At 46.2% G+C, this 13,248-nt stretch overlaps 4 protein-coding genes across 4 annotated transcripts; all 4 read right to left on the bottom strand.

The window, feature by feature from the left end:
• Window positions 1-35: 35 nt before the first annotated feature.
• H6S33_000764 (uncharacterized protein) lies at window positions 36-4,758 on the bottom strand (the record flags this gene model as incomplete). The annotated part of the gene is made up of 6 exons (XM_044832177.1): window positions 36-206; window positions 271-1,510; window positions 1,567-1,907; window positions 1,957-2,603; window positions 2,664-3,342; window positions 3,415-4,758. 6 exons carry the CDS (start codon window positions 4,756-4,758, stop codon window positions 36-38), a joined length of 4,422 nt encoding a protein of 1,473 aa, XP_044700323.1.
• Window positions 4,759-9,956: 5,198 nt separating this feature from the next.
• H6S33_000763 (uncharacterized protein) lies at window positions 9,957-10,868 on the bottom strand (the record flags this gene model as incomplete). The annotated part of the gene is made up of 7 exons (XM_044832176.1): window positions 9,957-10,021; window positions 10,103-10,195; window positions 10,269-10,319; window positions 10,391-10,446; window positions 10,545-10,637; window positions 10,708-10,722; window positions 10,798-10,868. The coding sequence occupies 7 exons, from the start codon at window positions 10,866-10,868 to the stop codon at window positions 9,957-9,959; spliced, it is 444 nt and encodes a 147-aa protein (XP_044700322.1).
• Window positions 10,869-10,931: 63 nt separating this feature from the next.
• Window positions 10,932-11,345, bottom strand: H6S33_000762 (uncharacterized protein; the record flags this gene model as incomplete). The annotated part of the gene is made up of 3 exons (XM_044832175.1): window positions 10,932-10,996; window positions 11,069-11,251; window positions 11,303-11,345. 3 exons carry the CDS (start codon window positions 11,343-11,345, stop codon window positions 10,932-10,934), a joined length of 291 nt encoding a protein of 96 aa, XP_044700321.1.
• A 32-nt stretch (window positions 11,346-11,377) lies between these two features.
• Window positions 11,378-12,954, bottom strand: H6S33_000761 (uncharacterized protein; the record flags this gene model as incomplete). Its single annotated transcript, XM_044832174.1, has 2 exons — window positions 11,378-12,813; window positions 12,864-12,954. The coding sequence occupies 2 exons, from the start codon at window positions 12,952-12,954 to the stop codon at window positions 11,378-11,380; spliced, it is 1,527 nt and encodes a 508-aa protein (XP_044700320.1).
• Between the last annotated feature and the right edge of the window lie 294 nt (window positions 12,955-13,248).

Here is a 13,248-nt window from a genome sequence, read left to right as displayed (position 1 = left end):
TTGGGTGTTACCAAAGGTATCTAGATGGGGCAAAATCAATATTGATTGCTTTCAAGATTGGGGAGCTGGGGCTCACCTGCGGTACCTTGGGAGGATTGATGCCTGTGTCTTCTAGCGTTCTCTTTGTTACTGTTACTCGACAATGGCCGAGGTCCTTGCAACCTAGATGCTGTTGATGGGGAACGTGCTGAAAATGGTGATCCGAGCTAAATTAAGACCAATATTATTAGCGTATACTCCCAAGCGGTAAATGTGAAAATGGTAACTTACTCCTCCTTCTTGCTCGGGTGATAGCAAATCACGAGACTTCTTCCTTGAGGCAGATGAGGAAGCGCCTGCTTCTCTCTCGCGTTCTTTTCTCTCCTTTCTTTCCTTACGCCTCTGCTTTTCTTCCTCAGTCCTCTCCTTCTTGGGTTTCCTAATCTTTTCGCCATTTTCATCCCTGTGTCTAGATTTTCTCTTTTCTGATGAGGGATATTCGCTATCCTCGACAGTAGCGGCGGGAGTGACTGGCTCCTTTGGTGGTCGCGGTGGTCCACCATTCATGGGGGTTTTTATTAGTAGCCCCTGCTGTTGTAGATGTTGATTGTAAGCATCCTGTGCTAAAGGAGACATCAGCTTTCCATCGGAAAATCCTCCAGGACCTAGAGGTGGGAATGTTCCCAAACTCGATACCGACGCATTAGCATTCGGAGAATTGGGGACGATTCCTGAAGCCATAAGCTGCTGAGCTTGCGCCTCAAGTTGGTGGTTGTAGGGCATCCGGGGTTGTGGAGCATGCACTTCCAAGGATCTGCGGTTGGAGTGGTTGATTGGAGCATCTGTGCCCCTTGAAGAAGGGGGAACGGGCGACATGGCTTTCTCCGTTTGCTGCCCTTCCGAGTATGGTGAAAGAGGCTCGGCCTGGGTGCTCTTAACAGGGGGCTCCCAAAAGTTGATATCTGATCGGGAACCGTCTGAAGCCTCACCGGCTGCGTGGTTCTTTCCTTTTTTCAGAAACCCTCTGACGGCGGTGGAAGTCGTAGTTTCTGACCATCGTGAGATTTTAGGAAAAATGGAGGAAGTACCAGATTCACGCTTACTTTTTTCCGCCGACTTTGTTGGGGTATTATCGTTACTGAAAACAGCCGGAGGCGCCCTTGTCTCGGGAGGCGTATTAAGAGGTAACGAGCCACCTCTAACCTCACGGGGGACTTCTTGCGGGGCCTCACGTGGCGGAGTTCGAAGCACAGCGTCTTCTTCAATAGGCGTGATTCGATTTGACTGCCGCGGTCGCTCATCTTGATAAATCCTGTTGCTGGCGCTGGGCTGGCTAGGAACGCCGCTGTAATAGCCCGAATTTGCACCTGAAGAATTCGCGGGCCCACCAGTCTCAGTTCCTGCAGTTTCTGTATTACCGGGGCTCTTGAAAGCATCAAATGTACCCAAACTTTGACTCTGTCCCAAACTTTGCTGATAAAACTCTTGGCCACCCTTCAAACCCTCGACCTCAGTCAACAAGGTGCAAAGCCTGTTCCCTTAATGTTAGTGCCTTCGCAAAAGAAAATATATCTCAAGATAACCCACATCTCTTCTATTCTTTGAAGATCGTTAGAGCTCTTCATACTCAGTCCCTTGAGCGCTCTTCTAAAAACATTGCGTTTCTTCGCCGGACCCTCATCGTCCTCTTCCTCAGGTCTATATCTAGGGACACGAGGCGCCGAAGGTGGCAATGGTCGGGGGCCCTGTATAACCTTCTGCACGCTTCTCTCGGTATTTATTCCTACTTCGTCAACAATAGTCCTTTGCTGACTCTCAAGTTGCTTCTTCATATCCTCGAATGAGTTCCTCATTTCCGCAGCACTCCGTACCAACGTAACTAGAATCTCGGTGTCTCGAGCATTACGCTGAGCATCACGGACAGTAAGCTAGAAATTGTCAGTATGCAAACCTGCAAGGTAGGTAGAAAGCCCATACGTGATCCATTAGTGCAACAATATCTTTTGACTGAATCCTATCAACCCCTCTTCCAGTTGCACTGTCATATAATGGTGATGGCATGCCATGGGAATTGCCACTACCCATTCTTCTGTGTCCACCATAGTAATCATCATCTTCAAGACCAATACCACGGATAGCTCCCATGCCCATAGATGGGCTCCCCATTTGCTGAATAGGCGTCATAGGACCTGGTGATTGCATACCAGGATTAGCAGCAGAAATATAACCTTCATCTTTTGTCTGAATCGCTGGTGACAGTGACCGGAGAGATGGCGGCATTCCGTTGGATTCTTCATCATTGTATTGATGATCATTGGCAGGGTTGAATTGCCAATCATCTGGACCATGACCAATGGGTCCTTGGATTATAGAGGGATTGGTATTGATCTCTTCGTCGTCCTCTCCCAGATTCATATGAGTCTCTGGCACATTATCACCAGCCCTAGGTAGAGCACTTGGACCCAGTGCAGGGGCAGAGCCTGTTCTATAAGACACGTCGGACATGCCATGGTTGGATGGGGCATCGAGTACAGACGCTTGGTGAGAATGTGGGACAACCGGTGTGGATCTCATCGAGGGATTGCCCCCCAACATGAAAACTCGCTGGCCGTCTTTCTCCATGTCTGCGGGGTCGAAGTTATGCTGGGTTTCTGTATTCAAGTGTCTTGCTTCAATAGATGTACCCTGAATTCTAGCATCCATGAGCGCATTCTCCTGCGCTTCCTCCCGTACTTTTGCAAAGTATGCGTCTACTGCACCATTCCTCTTGGAAACATCTCCGTTCCAGTACTCGTTTTCGTGAATATTTGACATGTCCGCGTTCTCTTTTCCTTTGCCTTTGTACTGGCCCCTTCGCTGCTTCGCCAACTTGGTGCTCTGTGTTGAACTGAGAGAGGCAATCGATAGCGCTCGCTCGCCTTCTCCGATGCTACGTCCGGAAGAAACTGAACTCACACCATCGTTATCATAACCGTTGCTATTAATATTGAGATGTGAACGCTTGTTAGCTAATGATTTACTATCAGTGCCATCGCGCTCCGATAGGTTGCTTCTCGATGCTCGGTGCGGTAAATTCAGCTCACTAAACACCGGAAACTCTGAATCTGGTGGCGGAGGTGTATGCCCAGTAGTCATCCCGTTCTCTTTTGGATATGGGAGGCCTGATCTTGCTGATAGAATAGATGCCCTGGTTTCCGCGTATGTCTCGGGAGTATCTAGCCTATTTGGTCCATCTGGCATCTCAAGTCTCTCGCCGTTAGGAATCGCACCCACAAGCGATACTCCCTCTCCGGCCTCGGACAGGATCGGGGATTGAGGAGGGCCAAGTCCAAGGCCTGGCGCTTTAGGATACGACATTTCGGACTTCTCAGGTGTAGCGTCAGCGAACCCGTTGTCAATCGCATCATTTAATTCCGCCATGACTTGTGAAACTACCTCTCGGTTGTTCTCTGAAACTTGAGAATCAGCACCGCCAGCGATTACCATACCCTGGCCATTTCCTTTTTCCATGTCTGGAGTTAGAACTACCATCGGCTGTGCAACGTTAGGCATGCTTAAACTCTTGTCGAGCCTCTTACTACCCTGGCGTTCAAGCAGGGCCGATGCAACCGTTGGGTCGAACTTTGAAAGCTTCGTTTGATTATTATTGGTCTTGATTTCATTGAGTTGTGGGAGGATGAGTCGTTTTATGGCATCTTCTACAAGATCAAGAAGCGCCGGGTTATTGATTGAAGCGGTTCTTTGCAATTGGGACTCCTCCATTTGAGACGCTTTACGGCGTTGTCGATTTTTCTCAGCTGTGATGTCATCAACTTCTCGATCACGACTCCGGCTACGGCTTCTCGCACGAGGCGCCGTTAGGTAGTCACCAGCCATGGTGCTCCCACCCCGGCTTTGCGATCCTTTTCGTGATTTAGCATTACGTCCTTTGCCCAACTTTTCAAATCCTTCCATCACACTCTGCTCGATTGATTGCTTCTCGTGTTGGCTTAGAGCTATTGATTCCCGATTCGATATGCGTTCCCGACTAAGGCTTCTGCTCCTTCTGCGGCCTAATTTCGGTGCTTTAAGCCCAGCTTCTTCCTGGATATCGTACTCCCTACTCATACTCCTACTCCTTACTCCTTTCTGCGACTTGATTGAATCCTTCTCAAAGTAGCCTTCGGGTTGTTTGCTCCTTGACGCAGACCTATTCCGTCGAGCGGCACGACGATTGTAAGATTCACTTTTGTCCCTAGGAGAGCTATTGACAGATTCAGGGCTAGCTGCTTCTCGAGTGATGCTAACGTATGGTTGATCGGCAGAATTATACGATGTGATCGATGAATGGTCTCCAGAAGTTGACCGGTTATCACCCATAACTAATCTGTCCTCTCCTATGTGCGGCGACAGCGATATTCTTTGGGTATGGGATGGTCTTCGAGGACTGGTGCCAGCGTCCGAGATATGTAGACCATTCCCGTCAGAAGAAGATTTAACTTGGTGGCGCCTTTGAGCCGATGGGGTTACTTTGACCCGAACGCTCGGACGACGGTTGGGGGATCCGCCATTCGGCTTGCCATTTTCGAAATACTCTATCAGCAGCGAAGTGTTGGTTCCGCTCAACGTGGTGCTTGCATCAGCATCCTTTTTTCTTCTTCGGTTCGTTTGAATAGTAATTGGACGACCGTCTTCGGGAATAGAGAAGCTGGTGTGATCTGTCCTGCGTGACAGGTCGGTTGCAGTGTAGCTCCCCTGAGAGCTGAGTACGGACTGCTCCTGTGCATTATTCCCTCCCATTTTTGTTGAGTTTACCAACTATGACCGCGTGCGGTCTAGGCGCCAAAAAAAGAAGAGACAAATTAGAAACAGTCTAATAGGGATTTCGTGGAGAATTGAATTATCGGGTACCTTTTTATTGATACCCACGTTGCTGAAACTGTCGCTGTGAATCAACCAGCCGCAAGGCAGGCGGATACACCAATAATGCCAACGGAGGAAGAAGAAAATAACTTGGTTACAGGGTAGAGCTCCGTCTGAGGAGCAAGAATAGCGAGAGAGATGATAGAGGCGAAAGCTATTCCAATGAATGTATTGTTTAGTTGTGATGTTGATTGCTGACAGTGGAGAGGGAGGTAGTAATGGTGATGATGATGATGATGATGATGGAGGGGGTTGGGGGGTTGGGGGTTGGGTGTGGGAGGATAAGGAAGGAAGAGTAGCGGATGAGACGCTGGAATGAGCGACGGGAGGGCCTGGCAGGTGATGGTACTCCAGTTGGTTGGAGGCGGGCAACCGAGGCGAGCGGCGGGGAGTGAATGGGGGTGGGAGCTGTTTTTCTTCCTACTCCTCTTCCGCGACGCTTTCGATCCGAGTGGTTGTATTCTAGTTGTGGACGGTGATTATTGTTTACGGGAGGTTTTGCTGCCTGCTACTGCTTGGTTGGGTAGTCTGGCTGCTTTAGCTGATTAAAGAGCTACTAGCCTAGTATGTCACTCTGTTTGTGTTTGTCTCTCTATCTCTGTCCAAATGCGCAAGAGGATGCGAGAAGAAAACTCGAATGGCGACACAGCAGGCTGAGAATAGCAGTGCAGCAGTTGCAGTGCAGTAAGTACCTACAGGCGCCTAAGGTATAAAAATTAGGTAGAAGACCCAAGGGGGATTCTGTAGGCTCCTGTCTCTCGATGATGGATAAACTGATCACACAGCCTGAGCAGACGAACCAGAATTCGAGCAGCAACAACAACAAAAAAAACACATCCAACCAACAACAGCCTACTTTCGCTTCTTCTCAGAGGCAGAGCGATAAATGGCGGCTGGGTGGGTGTAAACAAATCTCAGTGACACAAATAATATGGTGGCGGCGGTGCTTTGCCTGTGCAAGCAAGCGCAATTCCTGGGTCGACTTTTCCTAGCCCCCCGTTTGTTATGTGTGCCTGCCCTTTTTACCTTTTGTCCGCGGCTGAGACCGACTGCGGTAAGTACCTCACGATTGGAGCTTCCTTGCATACTCTACTCTTGTTGCTCTGTCTAGAGCTGATCTTGGTCTCAACGGGGTATCACGTATTTCCGAACGAGGGAATATTAATTGCAAGCCACACTTCTGACACTTGAGTGGTCTAGGTTTGGAAAGAGATCTATCTCATCGATACGACGCGCATAAGCCCCCTCAATATTAACACTCTACTTTAGAGTAGGTACGAGTACCTACATGTACTTGTGCCTTGAGCTATCTCCACGATGATACTCTACGAGTAGAGTAGAGCAGTGTAGATACACGATGATACTACATGTATGCAGGAAGTTCCTTAGGCGTAAGTACTCTAAGCAACCGCTCCCGCGCGCGCTGCATGTAATTTTTTCGGAGACCACCAAAAAGGTCTATGTAGGTACGGTACATGCTCTTGGGGTTTCCCTTAGCAGAAAAAAGAAAGGAAAGGAAAGCAGAGAAAATTCTTGGTGGAGGGATGAGTTGTCTCCGTCTGCATCAGAATTTTATCTCTGATCATGATGTCGAGTGCTCAGTGGTAGCACGTACGCCGAGCCTTATTATCCCTGACCGTTTCTATGGCAATGAGGGTTCACGCGAGATTCAAATATTGAAACACAACCAGGTACTCTTTTATCAACACACCATGCGGCAGCGCCTAGATATTAGCTATGTCATACATCCGATAGTCCTTGACCCCATTACTTCCAATCGTCTATGGCTCGAGAAGCTATGGTGGGTAGGTGTGTAAACTTCGGCGTTTGCAGCCAATCAATCTATAGAAATTGGGAGATCTACTCACACAATGGTACTAGCGCCTAGCCTAACGGTGGAATTTTCTCTAATTCCCATACAAAAAAGGTTCTCTGAAGTTGACACACCCACCCCCTATGCCTTCTCGCGCCATAGTCGGTTTTTTTCTTGTCATTTCTATCCAACAGCGGTGCCCCTTAATAATTGATTTTCAACCCACCACCATCGTCATCCCCTCCCTAATAAATTTGCCGGCAAAAAAGAAAGCTGAAATCCCGAAAAACTTACTCCTGTATGAAATTGATATCTGACCGGCCTTTTAGCATCAATTAACAATACATACAGGTGTTGAGAAGTACATGTAGCTATGTGGAAAAGATGCATACATGTAACTACTCTACACTCATAGAGTAGGTACATGTAAATGATTTAGGTAGAGAACCGTAGGATGTAGGTACATGTAGGTACTCTACTCTACAGTACCTACATGTAGAGATGTGCCTACCGGGGTCCTTTCCTCTCCCCCACTTCCACATCCAGACATCACATCCGCTTCGAGGCAGAAAATACGATACATCTTTGGATGTACAGTGTCCGGTAGAATTATTGCGAAAGTCAGAACTAAAAGGGTGGGTTTCTTGGCCCGTGCTCACTGCAAAAATTCCTTTGAGGGCCAATGGGACTATCGGGTCACGGAAAACCCACTTTCGCATTAATTCTACCACAATCTGTAGTTCCCTAGAGGCTAGAGCTATGAATGGCGGGTGGTCAACACACGAATAAAGTCGAACGCGGCTCATTCCACGCCTTTCCCTTTCCTTACATGCGGCTCTATCAAGCATTTCAATTTTCAACCCAAGAACTTTCTTCGCTACATCCCCCCGCGAAACCGGGAACGGCACCTACCGAAATTCCGATGTCAAACTGAAGCATGTTTCACCATCTGACGCTATCTGAGCTTTGAGGACTTCGCTAAGGTCCTGGGCATCCATCGTCGACATCGTCACCACCTTTGTTCTTTGCTTGTGTGCTCTATGTACTCGTACTCCACTAAACATTAGTCTCTGGATAGGAGATATATATGCCTTTGCGTCTTCATTCGATATTTTCGGCATGCTGCTTCTCTCCCTGCAGATAGGGTACATGTAACCAATCACCACTGTCGCATTCCGAAGATCGGACGGGTTATCTGCTACTGATGGCGCCGTTGTTCCTATGTGCAATGATTCGAAACAAAAATTCACTTACGATGTCTAATTATTCATTAGGCTCAACTTCGGGTCCTACGGCATTGCTTCGCATATCATCTCAAAGATCCGCTTCCGCGGATCCCAAAGACTGGATGATTCTAGTGAATGTCAGTCGTACTAGTCAGTCAGTCAAGTCTTGAATACAGGGTTTGGTGAAGTATTTTACGAACCTGCATTTTTTATTGGTCAAATGAAAAGAAAATCGATATATTTCTCAGGCTATCTTTTCCATCTGCCTTATCAGCTCATGGAAGATTCCTGCCGGGAAAAACGGGCGTATTCTCTTCCGGGGTGGACTACCACAAATATGCATTTACACCAATTTTCTTGGTAAGGGGATTTATGGGATGCAACTGGATTAGCAGACGAATGGGATTGATGTTAGGCTAGGTGCGTGGCGTCATGCTGCAGCGGTAGTCGAGTGATATCGCGTGATCTGGGGTGCAGCTGTTTACGGTGGGGGTGGCGATAAAGCAAGAGAAAAAGTGCTAGTGGCTTCTTATGGTACTATGCTCATCATAACAAGTCACTCGGAAACGAAGCATCTGACAATGGATATATGATGAGACTCGCAAAATACAACACTCCACATGATGACACCAGTGTCTCTCAAAGAACAAACCCGGGTACCGCCTGTTCTTCTCATCAACATCAAACGACCCTCAAAAATTCATTCATCAGCACGACTTTATTTCCACGATCACATATGCTACTCACGCAACATCATTTATGTATACATCCTCATACATTTTGGACATCACACATCTCGTATAGTAACCAACGGTCGCCAAATGTACCCTTTAGTCCAAGTTACAGCTCAATCGATCCAGCAAGGGGGTTACATACAAATGTTACACGAATATCTCTTTGCCCCATGGCCATCCCAGCTAATAATTGACTAGATATAAGCAAGTTTGCGGGCAATAAAGACATTCATGAATCCTGGTTAGTTGGGCTCTGATAATAGACTATCACTAAACTTGGGGAAACATGCAGGTATAAAATAAGAATAATAATCTTTGCATTAAACTCCTCATCTATTTTGGAAAGGAGAAGTATGCTATGAACGACACATTCCGATCTCCGAGTGATAATCTATGACCGCAAATCTAATAAAATGATTAAGCAATGGTTGGTTGATTGATTAGGTCGCCGCCAAGCAATGGTTATATTACAGTACGATAGTTAAAAGGCCTCATATTCTACTACATGTAGTTCATGACTCTCTCGGCTTATTTAGTAGTCGTTAACAAACGTATCTGCGATTTTGATTTCTTCAACTACATGTACTAGTGCATGTAGGAAAGATGGAGATCGATGATCTAGCGGCCGGGTTATTAAAGATACATGCAATTACCCTATCATAAGCCAAGGGTTAATTTGGTATATTGTGGTGCTGAGATATGTGTATTTTAATACTAGTATGGTAATGTTTCAAAGCTATGTGTGATTGATGATTGATTGATATTTCATTTATTGCGTGTTGTTTCGGTATGTACGTACCCGTATCTTCCTTTATAATTTAGGGCCGGTCGAAGATATACATACGATCATGATATTAGCCGTAGCTACAACGACATCATATGAGGTTTAAAGGCGAAATAAAGATATTGGCGGAACCCCGAACGCAACCTAACAAATTGATGAATATATAATATAGAGCCCCTTGGATACTCGTTCCGGTTGTACTTGGGCCTTAACTACATGACATAGTGATGGGCTAAATCTACAAACTCATAAAAAGATATTTTAATGCAGCAAGGGTGATATTTGTTTCTGAGGACATATGTCAATAGAATGCTTAAAACTCAGCTTGTACAAGAGCGTTTTCTTCTTCTTCTTAATTTGAAGCTAAGCATAATTAGCTCTATGTAGATAACTTGAGGTTACCCATGAAGTGCGATATACAGTACTATATCCTTAAAACCGAGCAACCCCAATGTCAATGTATTTTGATATATATATAATCCAGTCGATGGCTAAAAACCACAAGCCCTTCTCTATACTTAAGTCTTACTATGCACGCAAAGTCCGATCCCAGCCAAAACAAGTGCCATTCCAATCCACGTCTCTGCTCATATCATACCAGTCAGGATACAGGCCACTGCAAAAAAAGGAAAGAGGGAGAAGCATGATTATAGGGTCAACAAACCTTTGCTAATGACCTTTCGCTCGGCAAACCACTCCCCCAAAACAGTAAATAAGAACGCAAGCGAATTCACGATGGGAACAGTAAGAGATAGTTCTATACTACAGTTAGTAAACAAGTAATCGATGCGCGCTGCCAAAAAGAGGGGGGGGGGCAGGAAATTATATACCAGCTTTCCCGATCAACAGGAAAAACCATACGGAGCCAGTGAGATTTATAACTGTATACGGAGTTATGCATTAAAAAACAACACACGGCCGGGGGATGGATAAGTTATAAGCTGTAACGTACGTAGCGGGATTGCATAACTCGGCCTCTTCAACATATCGAAAGCCGCAAATGCAGCCCTATAGTGCCCACGTACACGTCTGTCAGCACCCGGAACAGAAACCAACAGACTAATAAGAAACCCCAGGACAGAAATAGAATATGCTAAATAACTAACTTCAAGATAAATTTCTTGACCATCCCGGTATTTGGATCCTCCAGAACATCCCTTTTAGGCGGACTATAGTTTACTGCTGCCTTGCGGATGAATCTTCACCTCGCGACTATAATCAGCTCTCGTTATGTCCAGTCATCGTAATTACAATTGGATAACAACTCACGGGTTGGTAAAACCCCTATGTCCATATTGTTAGCTTTGACCGTCCTGGCTGGCTTATTTTGATAAAAATAGGGAAGGTGAGAGCACATACCAGGCCATTCCGACCATGATGAAGCCAATAACCCATCGTATAACTCCAGGATCTTCCGGTGTGTCTGCCATGGCGTCTTATAGTTAAGAGAGCTGAGCTGAGCTTAGGAGTTTATCGCACGTTGCTAGGCGATGTTACTTATAGGAACCCCTAACCCTATAAATGAGCCTCCTGGACCCTTGCCAACGATCGATGATCACTACTGAAGTAATAATTATTATCTTTGGATTGGCCAAAATGCTATCAACACCTATAATAAATATCTCCATACATATGCGGGGCGTCTCCTTGCCGGGATTGAGAGCATGCAGTGATCGTACTGCGTATTTCTCAACAGCACTGGAGTGCATACAGCATGAGTACCAATATCGAACCAAACAATCATTGTGGTAATTAACTATTCTTAGTGTACCAGTGGCAACCCTGAGAGCGGTATATCGTGATAAATAATTAACTTATAACGACGGTTAGTGAATAAAAATAAAATTCCCAGAAACTATCGTACTTATGGTAACAGCAAAAAAACTCCCCCCCCCCAAAAAAAACATAAATAAAATACAAGTACTTATGGGAATAGGATTTATGTATCAGCTCTCTTCTTCAAAAATGCAATCATTGCTCTCAGCCTCCCCTCCGCATCTTCAAGCGCAAGTCGCGCCTCTTTCTCCTTCTCCTTGTTTATCCTTCGATCGCCTGTAGCCTTTCTCCTTCTCTCCTCGATTCCCTTTTCAACTGCTAGCTCAAGCTCTGTGCTCCAGACCAATTCTGCCTCTGTTACGAGTAATCGTATCATACTCTCAAGTAGCATCGCAACTTTAGCATTATCGCTGACAGAGGTCGTATTGGCAGGCCAAGGAAGATATCGATTCATGAGCTTTTCAATAGTCAAATCATCTGTTTCATTCCTCTTGGGCATAGGAGCCTTCGATGAGATGATAGTATCGAGAATGAGCTGATTCAATGCTGCCCGATAACTGGGTTCTGCAGAAATGAATGTTGACGTAAAAAGCATAAAGCTCGACGGCGGAAAACGTAATATGATATCTTTATACTCGCGATAGAGATCATCAATGTCGATGTAACAGCGGTGATAAGATACAGATGAGAGTAGTGATAGAAATCGTTGTCGTAAAATGAGGGCTTCCATTCCACCCCATTCACACGCCACGCCAGTATCATCATCCTCTATATCTGAAGGACCATCGCCCATTTCAATATCCTCCGATGGAGATTTAGATGTTGCTGGAATAGTTTCGGGTTCGTTTTGATCATCGCCGATAAAGGAACTATTGAGGCTTCCCATATTGTTCTTCTTCGGACGTTTTGTAGAAAGCTCATCCTTATAAATCGGATTGCACCGATCTAAGTTTGACCCAGTTCCGTTGGCAAGAATTGCGCGGATTACTTTTTTATAACCCGCACTCCCTTTGGTATCTGGGAGCATTTTGACAACCAGTGCGTTCTTCAACGCACCAGAGGTACTTGTTTGCGCACACGTTGTTTGTCTATCTTCCCAGTCCTCTTCCAATACATCCAGCAAGATCTCTAATTGCAGTTTCCACCATTTCCACCGTGTAGGATGTAGGACTGAACATGTGAATCCCCACCCAACGATCGCCCACACATCCTCTGCCACTGCGAATAGTGATTCGCCTTCAGCAAGTTCACCGGCAAGATGATCATCAGTAGTAGTATTGGCGGCCGGCGAGTTATCTCTATCCCTTTCCTTTTTAGTCCTTCGTCCACGGACTCTGGTATCTTCAAACACCCATGCAGCCGCAAAGTCGGAATTGAGAGGTCCGATCAGCTTCAGCACCCGACGGAGCAGAAGAAAGGCATCGATAGGTGCTGTGGGAGTGGGTTCATTCTTGGGTAGCTGACTGGTGAGGTATGGATGGGAAACGAGGGTTGTTATGAGCCGAATGTGAGTGTGAGGAGGGATGAGAGCTGCGGAGGGCGAGGGAGTGGATACGCCAGGGCTTATGACACCCCCGAGACATTCAATCGCCTGGGCATCTGAGATTTGTCAGTTATAGCAGAGGAAGGTGGTGGAGGAGAAGGCAAACATAAGGATTCTTCGAGGGCGCCACGAATGCGTTCATTAAGATTATAGGGGACAGGCTTTGTTGACCGGTATTTAGGAGGATGTCCATCCATTGTGATCGGAGAGTGGAATTTAGGTTATGTGATAAAAAATCAATTAGTGGGATGGGCAGGAGACACGACCTGGAGCTTGCTGATAGTCGCACTTATCTAATCTGCCTATCTGATTGTCTGATCATTGCTGCCTAAATACATGTGCCTACTATTAGAACATGTTACCACTAGGCCCCACCAAAGGAGGAGCAACCAAATCACATAGGTCATTATCCATAGCTATCAACCCTCCACCACCACTGCCCACCACCACTACACTGCCCATCCTCCAACAAGGTACACATCGCTAGTATC

This window comes from Morchella sextelata, assembly GCF_020137385.1.
Source record: "Morchella sextelata strain SCLS chromosome Unknown scls_1, whole genome shotgun sequence".
Lineage (NCBI taxonomy): Eukaryota > Fungi > Ascomycota > Pezizomycetes > Pezizales > Morchellaceae > Morchella > Morchella sextelata.
The sequence above is the reverse complement of the archived record's forward strand: the minus strand, read 5'-3'. Positions and strand labels throughout refer to the sequence as shown.